The sequence below is a fragment of the Telmatherina bonti genome (assembly GCF_933228915.1).
Source record: "Telmatherina bonti genome assembly, chromosome: 3".
Classification (NCBI taxonomy): domain Eukaryota; kingdom Metazoa; phylum Chordata; class Actinopteri; order Atheriniformes; family Telmatherinidae; genus Telmatherina; species Telmatherina bonti.
The window spans coordinates 21,532,282-21,546,552 of record NC_136621.1 but is presented as its reverse complement, the minus strand read 5'-3'; the positions used below and the strand labels follow the sequence as shown (position 1 = coordinate 21,546,552).

Sequence of the window (14,271 nt, the reverse complement as noted above, 5' to 3'; positions counted from 1 at the left end):
TACACATTTTTTTTTTTTTTTGTTTGCAACAGTTAAAGATTTGTCATTATTGATCTACACGGTTGGACAACGGTTTTGTGAATTTATCAAAAATATAAAACCTTTAAATCCCCATGAAATCAAATAAAAATACTCAGATTTCTTAAAAGTTGCTCTAAGACATTCAGATATGTACTACTCATACTACTCCAAGAGTATCAGGATGCTTTGGGTCATTTTCTTGTCCGTGACCCTGAGCACTCTAAAAACTCTAGAAAAGCTTTTTACTGGTTAACTGGTTACTGGTCCATGGTTTTCAACATCCATCTTTCCTCCTATCTTGACTTGTCCTTCAAACCCTTTCTAGAAGAATTTCAAAGCATGACAGGTCATCTGAGACTTTTCCAGAAATGTCTGACTGCTGAAGTGCTGCACTGACAGTGGGCTTTGGTAGGTCTCTCCTATCGCTACAAAAGAACTCTGAATCTCATTCTACTGACCATTGATGTTTAATTATCTGTCTGATCATGACTATTTGTCTACAGGCATATTACTCATCTATGTTCAACTTTCTGGACCTCATAGCTCAAGTCTTACCAATGTACACATTTAAATGTAGCTTAAACCCTTTAATGCATCGTGTTTACTACAGTGGACACCTATTTAAAGGCTGTTTTCTAGTATATTCACAAGCGAAGATTTGCAATTTTTTAGGAGTCACTCAAAACATTACTCACTGAAGAATAAACAAATATGGTATAAAATTTAATCTGTACATTTGCATGTAATTACCAAATTTACCTCATTGATAAACAAGATAAGAAAATGATTCAAGTCAATTTTTTAATAGAATATTTCCATTATATGATATTTTATCGTTAAAATAAATAAGATGAATAAACTAAATAAAAAGTCAAATAATATTAAAGACAAATAAAAGTGTCTCTGTAAATGTTTTTAGAAGTAAAATATTACATGTAAAGAAATGTGGCATTGTTTTTAAAATAGACACATGTGGACTCAGGTTGACATACAGAGGACAAAGATTAAGATCTAAATAGTTTAAAAAAAAGTTGCTGAAAGAGAAAATTTTAGTGCAATATTTTTTGATAAAGTTACACAAATTTATGATTGAGCTGTGTAAAGACTTGTACTTTAGTCAGCTGACTGACTAAAGTATAAATCACATAGTCCGGAGTGGTTCAGCTTAAAGCCTTAGATCGTTAGATGTCCACATAATATGTGGTTCCAAAAGTTTAAAACTAATTGAATAACAAGGACGGCATCTTATAGATTCTGCTTGTCAAACATTAAAGATTACTTTGTTTTTCAAATATCGATATATCGGAAATGTTTTCATGAAGTACAATGTCCTGAAAACTTCTGAAAACGGAACTATGCTTTTATCCTCTAAAAATAAAATATATTTCTGGAGGAACACAATTCATAGGTCACAGAAGATGTGAAAAGAATAGCTGTTTTATGTTTGCACAAATCCTGTTATTTTTTATTTGTTCATCCATTTTTTTTCCTACTGTGGTATTTTTCAGGACCCCGATAAGACCCTGCTTAAAAAACCCCACATATCCTCACATCAACCATCAGCTGGATGTCAAACACACAGCAGCCTGTACATGCACTGAGCAGCGTAACACAAGCCATGCATGTCCTCAGGATAGCCAGCACTTACAAGCACACGTGCGCACACATCTGCTTGAACAAGATTCACATTTTCTAACTACTGAATTGATTATTTAGAAAACCGCTTGTTATGTAGGTACAAGCATTATTACATTTCATAATGCAGCTTCCTGTAAAAAAGGTTCTTTTGTTTTTTATAAATTCCTCAGCAACTCCTTATGCCCATTGTTGTTTACACAATAGGGAAGCATTTGAATTAATTAATCATTTTAAGAGTACACTTTATATCAGCAACTGAGCTCAATGCACATTTGCAAATAAGAATAAGTTACAGAGTTCATATCATGCCCACATCCCATATTTGAGTAATGTCAGTCAGCCTGTTTGGCTCATTTCAAGCAACATATGAACAGCTGCCAACCTCCACCATTTTCAACCAATCGGGGGATTGTGGGCCAAAAGAAATCCTAAAGAGACAGGCCTCAAACAGAACATGTTGGTCAGAAGGTGGCTGGAGGTGCTGCAGCAAGCACACAAATTAGAAAAATAAAATAACTTTTAAACTTTAAATTATGTTTATCTATTCTCGTTGATCCCAAAAACACATAAATATGAACATGTGGGCTCTTTAATACAAAGAAAAGAGAAATGATTAAAAACTGAGGGGAATTATACCATGGTCATTGCTGTTAGTCCTACTGGTAGAAAAATTAGGTTTCACACTGAATTAATAGTGTTAACAACTTTAAGTGATCTCAAATTATGATATTTTGTCTGTATATAAAATACTTTTATTTCAACGGTAGTTGTGGTCACTGGCACATTGTCATGGCATACTAATTTTTGGCCAAACTGTTGGCAGAAAACTTGGCCTGTGTGACTGATTTGTTGGAGTGCACAGTAAGGTCTCTGGTGATTTGTGTTTCCAAATAAATTGTTGGCTGAATCCACTGTTATCTGACATCCCTGTTTAACATTTCTAGATTGAAACTTATATTGATATTATCCACTGAAATCAGAAAGAAGCACTGAACACCACTTGGTCATTTCATGAGCTTTGCAGTCTATAACTTTCCAAAATACTGAATAACAGCCTTTAGCTGAAGCAAAACCTTCTCTAGTTGGTTTACCACTATTTCTCACATCCAATGTGAGACTCAGCAACTTCATGCAGGACTACTGACATGCTGGTAATCCCCCCGGTACGAGCCAACAGCCACATATCAGGGCAGTCCATGCTTTTGTCACACACTGTTGACCCGGTCTGAAGAGATGCAAAAGATTTAACACACATTGTGCACACACACAGAGGAACACACTCAGATGCTGCATATGAGCAGAAATCCAGGGGCAAATTTCACAGATAGCAATCAATGGAGAGCAGCAGAACCTCAACACAAGCAATCACGAGAAAGAGGGAGACAGAAAGAGGAAAAGAAAGATGCAGACGGTTAAAATAAATGCAGAGAGTTAGAAGATAGACAAAGGGAGAGGAAATCGGAATTGTGACGATTATGTCACAGCTGATTAAAAAAAAAAAAGTTTGGAGTACCAGGTGGATTGGGTTCTTTTGTAACACAAGACAAACAGTGCGTTTTTCTAAGGCAAAGAAAAGCAAAGAATAAAATGAAACGGGCAAATAAAAGTTAAAAGTCATTCTAATACAAGCTGAAAAATTTTAGCTCATACTGAATATGAGGGGAGTATCATGTCTAAAACAACAGGCAGGACAGGGGCAGCACGGGCCTGGAAAAATAAGCAGTTGTTCCAACTAATGATGTTGACATGACTGATTTCCTAAATAGGACCAGAGAGACTGAGATTCTCCGAGGTAAAGATTTCAGCAATCTGTAATATTCCATCTACAAATTGTGGAGAAAATTTTAGAATTGTGCTTCCCAATATAAAAGTGTGATAACTGAATATTCTGTTGTCTAATAATGGCAAATTCTAAGAATCTGTAGAAGTTTCTTTGTGCATGGGGACACAATTGAAAATCAGTATTCAATCCCTGTGATCTTCAAGCCCTCAAGCACTGTGAAAATCTCCAGAATTCATTGTTTGTGAAATTGGCTCTTCTGTCTGAAAATGCATGTTAAAGCTCTTTCATGCAAAGAAGAAACCAGATATTAACATGGACAAAGTAAAATTTGTTTTGGTCACGTGGAAAGCCATGTGAAGAAAGAGGGACCATCTAATTATTTTTAAAAGACTCAATTCAAAACCCTCTGAAGGTAAAGGGGTGCAATTGTTCCTATGGAACATCCTAGCACACCACATGACATAGTTTAAGAGAAACAATGCATATTGCAGTACATGTCAAACCCTGCACTGCACCTGATATAACATGGCTTCATAAGACAAGTCTGTCTGTGTGGTGGACTGGACCTTTTACCAACTGAAAACAATTGGTGCAAAATGACATGAAAAATATGACAGACACTGGACTGTTGAGTGTCTACTATAATTTGTCAGACAGGAATAGGACAATATGCTTCTCCTAAAAGTCCAGCAGCTGTTTCTTTTGGTTTCCAGACATTTACACACTTTTGTTAAAAGGAAAGGCAATGCTCAGTGGTAAAACTGGTCAAAACCAAAATCAATTTGAGCTTATATTTGTCATAAATGATTCACTTTCATCATCTAGAATGTTTTCTATGTTCTGTTCTGTAGCGTTGATGGTGTTATGTTGCAGGTCACTACACAGCTAGGCTTGAAAATAAACTTTGGCATGTGTGTAGTTTTGTATGATGTATGATAAATACAATCAGAGTTACTGGGAATTTTGTTCACAATCAGACAGTTAGGGGACTAACAGCTAAAATAACACTGCCTGAACTGTTTGCACTGTGGTTTCAACCCACCCACATGGCACCCCGGGTGAACAAAAAACAATCAGCAAACCACAATATGATGCAGGTCCAATTTAAGAATTTTACAAACAGAGAGAGAGAGAAGTCAAGTGGGACGGGAGATAGAGATGGAGAGAGAAGTACATACACTGAGATTATTTCCGCGAGGTCTGTGTCTCCTCCGCTGCAGAGCAGGCAAACACAGAAATGATACGTAGGGCAGAGCAATGTAGCGCACGCACGCACATCCACGCAAACACGCCCGCACACGCACAGATAAAGCCCAACGTGGCACAGTCGCCAGGGCCGGAAGAAGAATGAATTCAAATAGAGAGAATGAGATGAAGGTGAGAGAGATGAGAGACAAGAAAAGTAAAGTGATGGGTGAAAAAGAAAGTATAGATTGAAGAAGGATATAAAAATCAACTCAAATTAGTTTTGAAGGAGGAGAAAGATGCAGAGACAGGAGAAAGAAAAAGAGAAACCCGTTAATACAAAGAAGCCAGTGTGCACACATAGCAGCGAAGTGCGTGTGCCGATGAGCAGGAGAGGACAGTGGACAACACCAGATGCTTGCACATCCACACTCTCACACAGTCGTACACACACTTACCGAAACGGCATGAGCTCTCTGTAAGGCAGAGCAGTGTTAGAGGACAGTAAGTAACAAGGTTTACACACTCATACACTCCAGATACTTAACACACACAAACAGAGATATACATAAAGCATAGTTTCTATGCAGCGGTCCTCTCATTATGTCGAGCTGCACTCATATTATAGCGGCAGCATTAATGAAAGATCTGATTATATTCACATTAGATATTGCGCTGTACTTTTTCTCAGACTATCCAAGCAAAGAGCAGAAATTATTTGCTTTGTTTTGATAGAGAAAACAAATTTTCGTGTTATTACACCAGTGTAAATACAAGACGACAGACATTGACCTTTCTCCAAAGTAAAACTCAGAATATAAGGTTGTAGAAAATAATTGGACAAATTTTGTTTATGTCAACGACCACAATTATTGTATGTAGTTTTCTGTTATTCCTATAAATACTGGTACAGAAAAACTTCAAGAAGTAATCAACATACCAAAGGGAGAGCAACATGTCTTGATACAGTGAAATGCAGCAGGATGGTCACACATGGAGGTGGTTGTGATCATGTGTGTGACTGCAGCCAGAGGCTTTAAACCACGTAGACAACAATTGAGTAGAGTGGTCTTGAAATATATAAATAATATAATCGATGCACTGTCCCTTTGAAACACAAAACTGCTCTTCAGTGTCTAAAATTTCTAAACTTTGTCTGAATACGACCTAAAATACCTGGATTTTCATACAAACCACCAATCAGGTGAAGAAAGCCTACATAAATGACAGAAAAAAAGATAAATGAGTCTACATATACAGGAAAACCTGAGTTAACTTTTATGATTCCCTGTTAATTTGAACTACAAAGGGCTATCAATGGGATGGCAAATGTCTAACCCTATAAACCCAAACCTATCATCTCTGATACATACAATTACTGAGACATTTTGCATCACTTTATGGTAAAAACTTTACAGAAAACCCTGTTTTGCATCATATGATACTGGTCTTCTGTCCCCGAGTGAATACCAGAAAGCAGAAGATGGTACAACAATGATTTTGACCTTTCACATGGTAATAAGTGGTAAAATTACCAAAAAGTAAACTTAATTTTTTTCAGATGTTGTAAAAGGACCAAATAAGCACTTTATATTTAAAAAACTTAGACTTTTCTGCACAGTTGTTTTAAGGTTGGGCTTAAAGGCTTAAATTAGTATCCTTTTTACATCAAGAAAAATGTGAATTAAAATCTAAATTTTATAATACACCAAAGAGTATCAACGCTAGACGGTAAGACTTCTGAGGACTTCAGAAAAGTCAACAAGGAGAGAAACAAAGTGTCTCTTAATGCTGGATATTAAATACCACTGTGATGAATGTTAGAGTGGCTGACCAACTAAGCACAATGAAAAGGGACAATGAAATGTCCAAGAGTTAAAGCTGTTTTATGGAGAAATGGGCTACTCAAAGGTTTCCTAAAATATGACCTACAAAACTTGTTAACATCTACCTACTGCAGCACAACAGGGCTCACACTAGATACAGAAAGCAGAAGTAAACATACCAGCATTACGTTTATATACCGGTAATGTTATACCATTTTAATTTCGGTGTTATGTGCTCTACTGGACTTTCTCTGTCTAGCTTTAGCCCTTGTGTAATAATCTGATGGGTTTTTAGGCCATATCTCCAGGGATATAGGAAAGTCTATTGAGTTAATAACACTGAAACCACCACTAGGCAGGTTTCCTGCATCATCCTGTCACATCCTTCCTTTGATGTAACATAAATCAATAATGTTGCGTTGCATGTCTGACAATGGTGTCTTCATTTCTTTAAAAAAGGTACATGGAAAGATATATGTAAGGGATTTCATTTAAAGGAAACGAAAAATAAAAAGTTCAAAAGTACTGTTAAAGACACTCCGCCTTTGCAGGTGTTTCACAATTCACTTTTCCAAAGTGCCTGCATTGTCCACCAGGCACTTTGCGTTTATGGTGCTGAAAAATATGTCCTTATGTTTCCTATTCACATGTATTTTGGTGATTGAAGAGTGACTCTGGCCACAGTTCACACAGGACAGACACACCAAGGATTTCATGGGAATGAAAAAGGGAATAGGATTAGGATATGCTAATATGCTATGCATGTATTGCATGTACAGTAGTAGTACAGTCAGCACAACATATATAGATATACACACACACACACACAAATATATATATATACACTATTCACAAAAAGTTAGGGATATTCAGCTTTTGGGTGAAATTTCACAACAAGCCTAAAATGCATTCAAACCTGTACAGGTGAACTTAATGTGATCTTCTCTAAGCTTTTAAATGCACATGTCCAACTGTTAAATGTTTCAATAAATTTTGCACAAGTTGCTGTTCTCTAACAAGGAGCTTAACGGCAAAAATCACGGCAGGTGTGTGATCCTTGAATTGAGCGATAAATGTCCTGGTTCAATTAGAGCTGGTGTTTAAACAGTTGTCCTCATCATGCTGTTCACATTTTGACATCATGAGACCAAGACGACACCTAACAATGGAACAACAGTCCCTTGCCATTGCGATGCTTCAAACAGGATGTTCTCAGACAGAAGTGGCCACTGAGCTTGGAGTGTCACAGAGTGTCATCAGCAGGTTGCAACAGAGATATGGAGAGACTGGAAGAGTCACAGAAAGGCCTAGAAGTGGACGTCCTTTGGCCACATCCCGTGCTGATGACCGCTACATTGTGAACACTGCCCTGAGAAACCGGATGATGAATGCCACTCAACTCCAGGCACGTTTAAGAGAGGTGAGAGGCACCCAAGTGTCACGTCAGACCATTCGAAACCGTTTCCATCAGCGTGGTCTGCGTGCTAGACGACCTGCACGGGTACCTGACCACACCACCAGGCACAGGCATCATCGTCTTGCATGGGCCAGGGAGCGTTTATGCTGGACGAGGAACCAGTGGGCCTCAGTGCTGTTCTCTGATGAAAGTCGATTCACACTGAGCAGAAATGATGGCCGGCAACGATGTTGGAGACGTCAGGGAGAGCGCTATGCATCAGCCACTGTTGTCACCAGGCGAGCTTTTGGTGGTGGCGGTGTTACAGTGTGGGCAGGGGTGTCCGCTTGGTACAGAACTGCCCTACACTTTGTGAATGGTACAGTGACAAGCCCATACTACCTGAATAACATCATTAATCCAGTGATTGTGTCCCTACATGAACAGCACAGGCCTAATTTCATCTTCATGGACGACAATACTCCTGCTCATCGAGGCCGCATCATCAGGGAACGGCTGTTGGAGACTGGTGTACCTCAAATGGAATGTCCTGCACTCTCTCCAGACCTGAATCCCATTGAAAACCTGTGGGATCAGCTGAGCCGTCGTGTAGAGGCTCGAAACCCTGCACCCCAGAACCTCAATGACCTGAGGGCTGCCCTTCAAGAAGAGTGGGATGCCATGCCTCAGCAGGCAATAAGTTGCCTTGTGAACAGCATGAGACGTCGTTGTCAAGCTGTAATTGATGCTCAAGGGCACATGACGAGATATTGAGATGTTCAAATTTTTTGTTGTGTTGTAACAACCATTGTTGTTACCTTTTGTGTTGAATGAATTTTTTGAGATGAGGAAATCAGTAGTGCATCCTTCTACTTAAATGTCTTACTTTTATGATATTATATCACTGTAGCATGAACATATTGCATTTTCCATAAATTTCACCTGAAAGCCAAATATCCCTAACTTTTTGTGAGTAGTGTATATATATATATATATATATATATATATATATATATATATATATATATATATATATATGTATATATATATATATATATATATATATATATATATATATATATATATATACACACACCAACCGTTTATACATTAATACTTGGAGCTAAGCAGCAGGGGTTCAGTGGATAGGGTGTAGGGCAAAAGTCAAGCAGGAAGGGTCAATTGAGGGATAATGGAAGAGGGAGAGGAAGATAGAGTGAGAAACTAGGATGGAAGTGAATTTAATAGGCAGAGTTTCTGCCTTATTTTGCATCCTAAACCCTGTTTACAATTTAGAGAACTAGCAAGATTAAAATGTTTGGTTGATAAATCATTAAACTGTTCAAGATGCTCATATTTACTGGAATGTTAAAAAAAAAACTAACAAATTAATAAAAAAAACATATGATAACAAATAATTAAGAAAGTTATATGTGGTAACTGTGTAAATAGAATATGTTGGGTCAGCAACAGTAATAATGATGAATATTGAGTGAATTTAAATAAAAAACAAGATTATTAACTAGTTATTGAGATCTAAAAATGATGTGACAGAAATAAAGACATTTAGTCAAACTAGTAATTTCAGAATAATATAGTATAATATAGTAATTTATTTTAAGAAAGTTTTTTTTTTCCATTTTAGACTTGGGTCTTTTTAGGATGCATTTTAATTCACTTCAGCTGTTGTCAAAGCTAAAACACATAATAATGAAAAGCAGTGGCAATGAGTGATAGTGATGATAGTGGGATGAAGGTGCTCACTTGGTTGTCTGCCGAGAGGCGGGGCATGGAGAGGGTCCGCCCATGCCCATCCATTGGGTGATAGGGCTCAGTGTCGGAGTACCCGTCCCGCCCTATCTCCCTCATCTCTACTGTCTGTAAAACACAATGAGAGGGGGGGCGTGACCACTGTCTGCTGAGAGAGTGGACTCTGACATGACCAGCCGAGTGAGGGGGGATTAAATAAATATGGCAATATTCCTCTTAAAATGTCATAATTTATGCAATAAAGAGTTGCATAAATTAGCTGTTGCAACCTTTGTTGTGTTAAAAATCAATCATGAATTGGGATTGGGTCAGTTTATAATAAAAATGAGTGTGTTTAGTATTCAATAAGTTCTAATTTTTAGTAAATCTGTTATATTTGCCCACAGAAATCCAGACCTTGTCCTGTGAGGAGGATTAAGAGATCTTTTCCAGTAAAAAGCGACTGACCCTTGACAATCTCCAAAGGCAAGTTTCTCGTCCAAGTCCCATCGTTTCTACATTCGCCATTTCATTCATTAGAGAGATGCGGTATTGAGGAGTTGGGGCATCCCAACAGACAAACGAAAGTACGGTAATGGGTAGTGAAGAGAAAAAAAAGGTGTACATCACAAAACACATATTGAGTTCAAGCAACCGACTCAAGAGGAAGTTATAAGTGTGATAAAGTGAAGACAACAGTGAAGTAAGTTTCAGAAGATTAACCCATTCAGGCCTGAAGCAGTCCAGCCTTGGAGCTTCCATCAGGTCTTAATGGGTTAAGGAAATACAGCAGGTGTGGACGGAGCAGAGTGATGAATACAGAGAAACATGATAGATATGCTGATCTGACGGAAAAGACAGAGATTGGCTACTTGATTGATAGCAGCAACAGGCTGCACTTTCTATGCAAAAAAAAAAAAAGTGACATTCTGCAATGATTTAGTAGTTTGCTGAAAAACTGGTGTTAGGTATGATGAAGTGGAATAAAGATTAGTAGTTTAAAGTCTTATGCATCATAGTGGCACATTATGGTACAGTTTTATGGTGCATAAGAGTAGATTTGGAAATACCTAAAAATGCAAAGAAACTTTTGAGATTTTATACTACCTCTTTAACACCAACTTTCATCTGTTTTGACTTTGTGCATTAGTATAGGGTTGGTATGAATGTTGCAACAGCAGGAATTGTGAGCAGTGCTCTCTTTTAGTACAACTGATATGAAACTAAAAAACTGTATAAACAGCAGGTTTGAAGACAAACTGTCCACCTATGTAAAAAGATAGCTGGGGTTGATTTGTCACCATGGTGACAACATGTTTGAACCCATCATACCTGGGGGTTGTGGCGGTTTTCGTGGAGATCATCGGGGTAGGGTCTCTCCGGGCTCCAGTTAGCCGTGTTTTGGAACATTTCCTGGGCTTTGGTTGTCACCCACGACTGGTTCTCAGTCATGCCCCCCCCAGCAGGTCTGGCATCCAGACACATACAGATTATTTCATCACAAATCATGGACATATCAAATAATAACAATAATAATAATTAAAAAAATTATTTCACTTTCAGGCAGTAGCTTTGAACAATGAGTAATGTGCAGATAATTATTTTGTACTAAAGCCTTTCTAAAAACCAGCATTAAAAAAATACAAACTAACCATAATTATCACTAAAATATCAGATATGTTTAAGCATATGATTATTATAAATACTATTATTATTATTATTATTATTATTATTATTATTGTTAACGATAATAATAATAATAATAATAATAATAATATTACTGATTTATTTTTATGGTAAAGTTTTGTTGTTATCAAAATTTAAAGTAGCTAATTCTCTATATTAACCCTTCTTGGGATTCCTGAATCTTATGATAGCTTACATCAGGGGTAGGCAACTCTGGTCCTCGAGTGCCACAGTCCTGCAAATGTTAGGAGTCTCCCTGCTGCAACACACCTGATCCAAATCAATGGCTAATTAGCAGACTGATGCAGATTTTGGTGTCAAGCTCTGCACAAGTCTGCTAATTAGGTCTGATGTGTGCCAGGTGTGTTAGAGCAGAGAAACTCCTAACATTTGCAGGACTGTGGCACTCGAGGACCAGAGTTGCCTACCCCTGGCTTACATAGTGTCCATTTGACCCATCAAGTAAAAAATAATAAAAAGATAGAAAAAATCTCACAAAAGTTTTGATAACGCCTTCCAGAATCGGATATGTCACACAATGATGGTTTTTCTTTTAGTTCCAGTTTACACAAAATTTTACACAAAAAGCAATTTTATATTTCCTAAGTGATATTTCACTTTTGAAAATTACACTTTGGAGCCCAAAACACAAACACATTATGATAGAAAGCAAGTAAAATCTAAACTGTCTTGCAAGTAACTACAATATATGATGGTGTTTATATAATCTGACATTGAGATAGCAGCAGACTTCAATGTCCTATAATTTTTTATTTAGTTTACAGCACTGAAGTTGATTTTGATGAGAAAAGAATCTTTGTCTTTGTCTGTTTCATAAATGTGATAATTAAGTGATAAAAAAGTTTAAAATGTTGGATGTTGTGACTATACAGATATCTTTTGTAGTTTACGAACAAATCTGTAGACATTAAAACAAAGGATCTGATTGGAATCAGCAACACTGCCTGCTTCTGTATTAAGAAAATACAATTTAGAATTTATCAGCAATTGTAAATATTTCACTCTGTTACAATGAATTTCCTAAAACCTTGTATAGCATTTCATTTTCTGACAAATCACAATATATGCAGGAGTTTCACTCAAACATTCAACTGCAGTGCAGTTACTAGAAGGTCTCATCCACTGTTTAGTCTACTCACATGCTGTTGATGTTGTCTGGCTGGGTGCTGGGGAGGCCGTTCTGGCCTTGTCCCCCCTGGCCATCTGAGGTTGGGTCCATACGCTCAAACATTAGTGGTGGCTGGTTCTGTGTGAGATACATGACATGGCCTCCAGGCTTGCATCAGGCACTCAGGGTGGCAGACATAGGACAACAAACAGAAGAAGCACTCGCAGCATGCACCCACACGGGGGCGACATCAGTAAGCACATGGCTATAGCTAGTCGAGGTAAAGTTCCCAACCAGATCTAAGATGCCTGAATGCCACTGAACTGGTGCTTATGAGGACATTGCTGATATATGAGTGTTTATGTTCAGGGCAGGGAATATTTCTAAGATCTGTGTCAGAAGGGGACTTTAACTTTCTGAATTTTAAGGAAGATTTCTCTTAGTTCACAGATTTTGGACCAGATTACTATTCAAATGAAAATAAAAGAAAAAAAAAGAAAAATAAGACATATAACTCTTATGTCATTAATCAGACTTTTTAAGTAACAAGCCATTTGTTGGAAGGTTTGACATTTGACTAACTAATCAGTTGTGTTAGAAGGCAGCCTGTGCTTCAATCATACAAGTTAAAGACCTTCATAAATAAAACTCCTTAAAATATACCAGGATGATCTGTTTAAAAGGGAACTAATCTGGGCGCAATGGGCGTCATTACTGATGACCAGTTGTTTAGCTGGCTAAAAAGCTGCCAGTACCCAAAATACAGAGAAAATCACAAAACATAAAACTTATGTTTATTACTGTCCCATGACAAAGAAGGATGCCAAAGTTATCCAGAGATAGACCTTTTAACCAATTTAATTTTTGGGATAGATTAATCTTATAAATCAGAATTATAAAAGTAAACTACACTGAGAAAGAGAAAGAGGAAAAATGAAATGATATATTGAGCTGGCAAGACAAAAGAAACACACACAAGTTGAAGTTTGCACAAATGTTAAGGTTGAGAGAGCCTGTGTCAAGTTGTCCATTCAGTTCAGTGGTACATAGTAAGCTGCATTCATTAGCATACCAAGAACAGCACACTGTTTGAACAGATAAATAAATTAGAGGCTAACATGCTCTTCAATCATCAATGTACTCCTTTGTTTTGCAAAAGAGAAAACCTCAAGCAACAAAATGCATCTCATTCAAAAGTTTTTAGGAGTGACCCCTTCCACAAACAAATGTGCACCCTGTCAGGAGGTGTTGCGAGAGTGAAGAGGTGCTTTCACATCCACGGAGTGGACTGAGATATTATAGATACAGTGGGAGCGAGTTTATGTCAGAGGCATGCATTGACAGGAGGGGAGGAGCACTGACAATGATACCATGTGGTATCATCATCATTATTGTTCTGAGCATTACTGACAATACAGTTCAACACATACTGTATCCTGCTCAACATATCTTAGCAGCCATGGTGAAAAAGAAAGAAGACCTGGACAGGGAAAACAACGCCAACTAGAAAAAGTAAAGTGCTTGAATATCTCTTGGCAAGCAATAAAAAAAGAATAAGGCTGGGCCAATAAACAGAAAGTTTTCGGTAGGGTGAAAAATCCTTAAAACATGACTGCGATGAGGAAGAGTAACAGAAAACAGAAATTTGTTTTTGCATTAAAAGTATTTCTTCTGGGATGCAAAAGGGAAGTCTACCTGTTCCTCTCGTAGCGCCTGCTGCTTTTTCATCTTGCTTTGCCGATAATATTCCATGATCATCATGGCAGCGTAGATTTTGCCCACGGTCAAGTCTGTGGCTGCTGAGAAAATGACAAGTTACCCTGGAAGATTAGACCAGTGTGAGATGGGACCCTGAGCC

The 14,271-nt window shown here is 37.6% G+C and overlaps 1 protein-coding gene across 1 annotated transcript in view; it reads right to left on the bottom strand.

Moving 5' to 3' along the window:
• Positions 1-14,271, bottom strand: part of cacna1ab (calcium channel, voltage-dependent, P/Q type, alpha 1A subunit, b) — a gene marked incomplete at both ends in the record, with an annotated part of 172,430 nt that overhangs the window by 3,991 nt on the left and 154,168 nt on the right. Inside the window, 6 exons of the mRNA XM_079263050.1 lie at positions 4,621-4,656; positions 5,086-5,103; positions 9,614-9,727; positions 10,931-11,066; positions 12,445-12,551; positions 14,109-14,212. Of these exons, the coding sequence (XP_079119176.1) occupies positions 4,621-4,656; positions 5,086-5,103; positions 9,614-9,727; positions 10,931-11,066; positions 12,445-12,551; positions 14,109-14,212 (515 nt within the window). The remainder of the gene's footprint in view (positions 1-4,620; positions 4,657-5,085; positions 5,104-9,613; positions 9,728-10,930; positions 11,067-12,444; positions 12,552-14,108; positions 14,213-14,271) is intronic.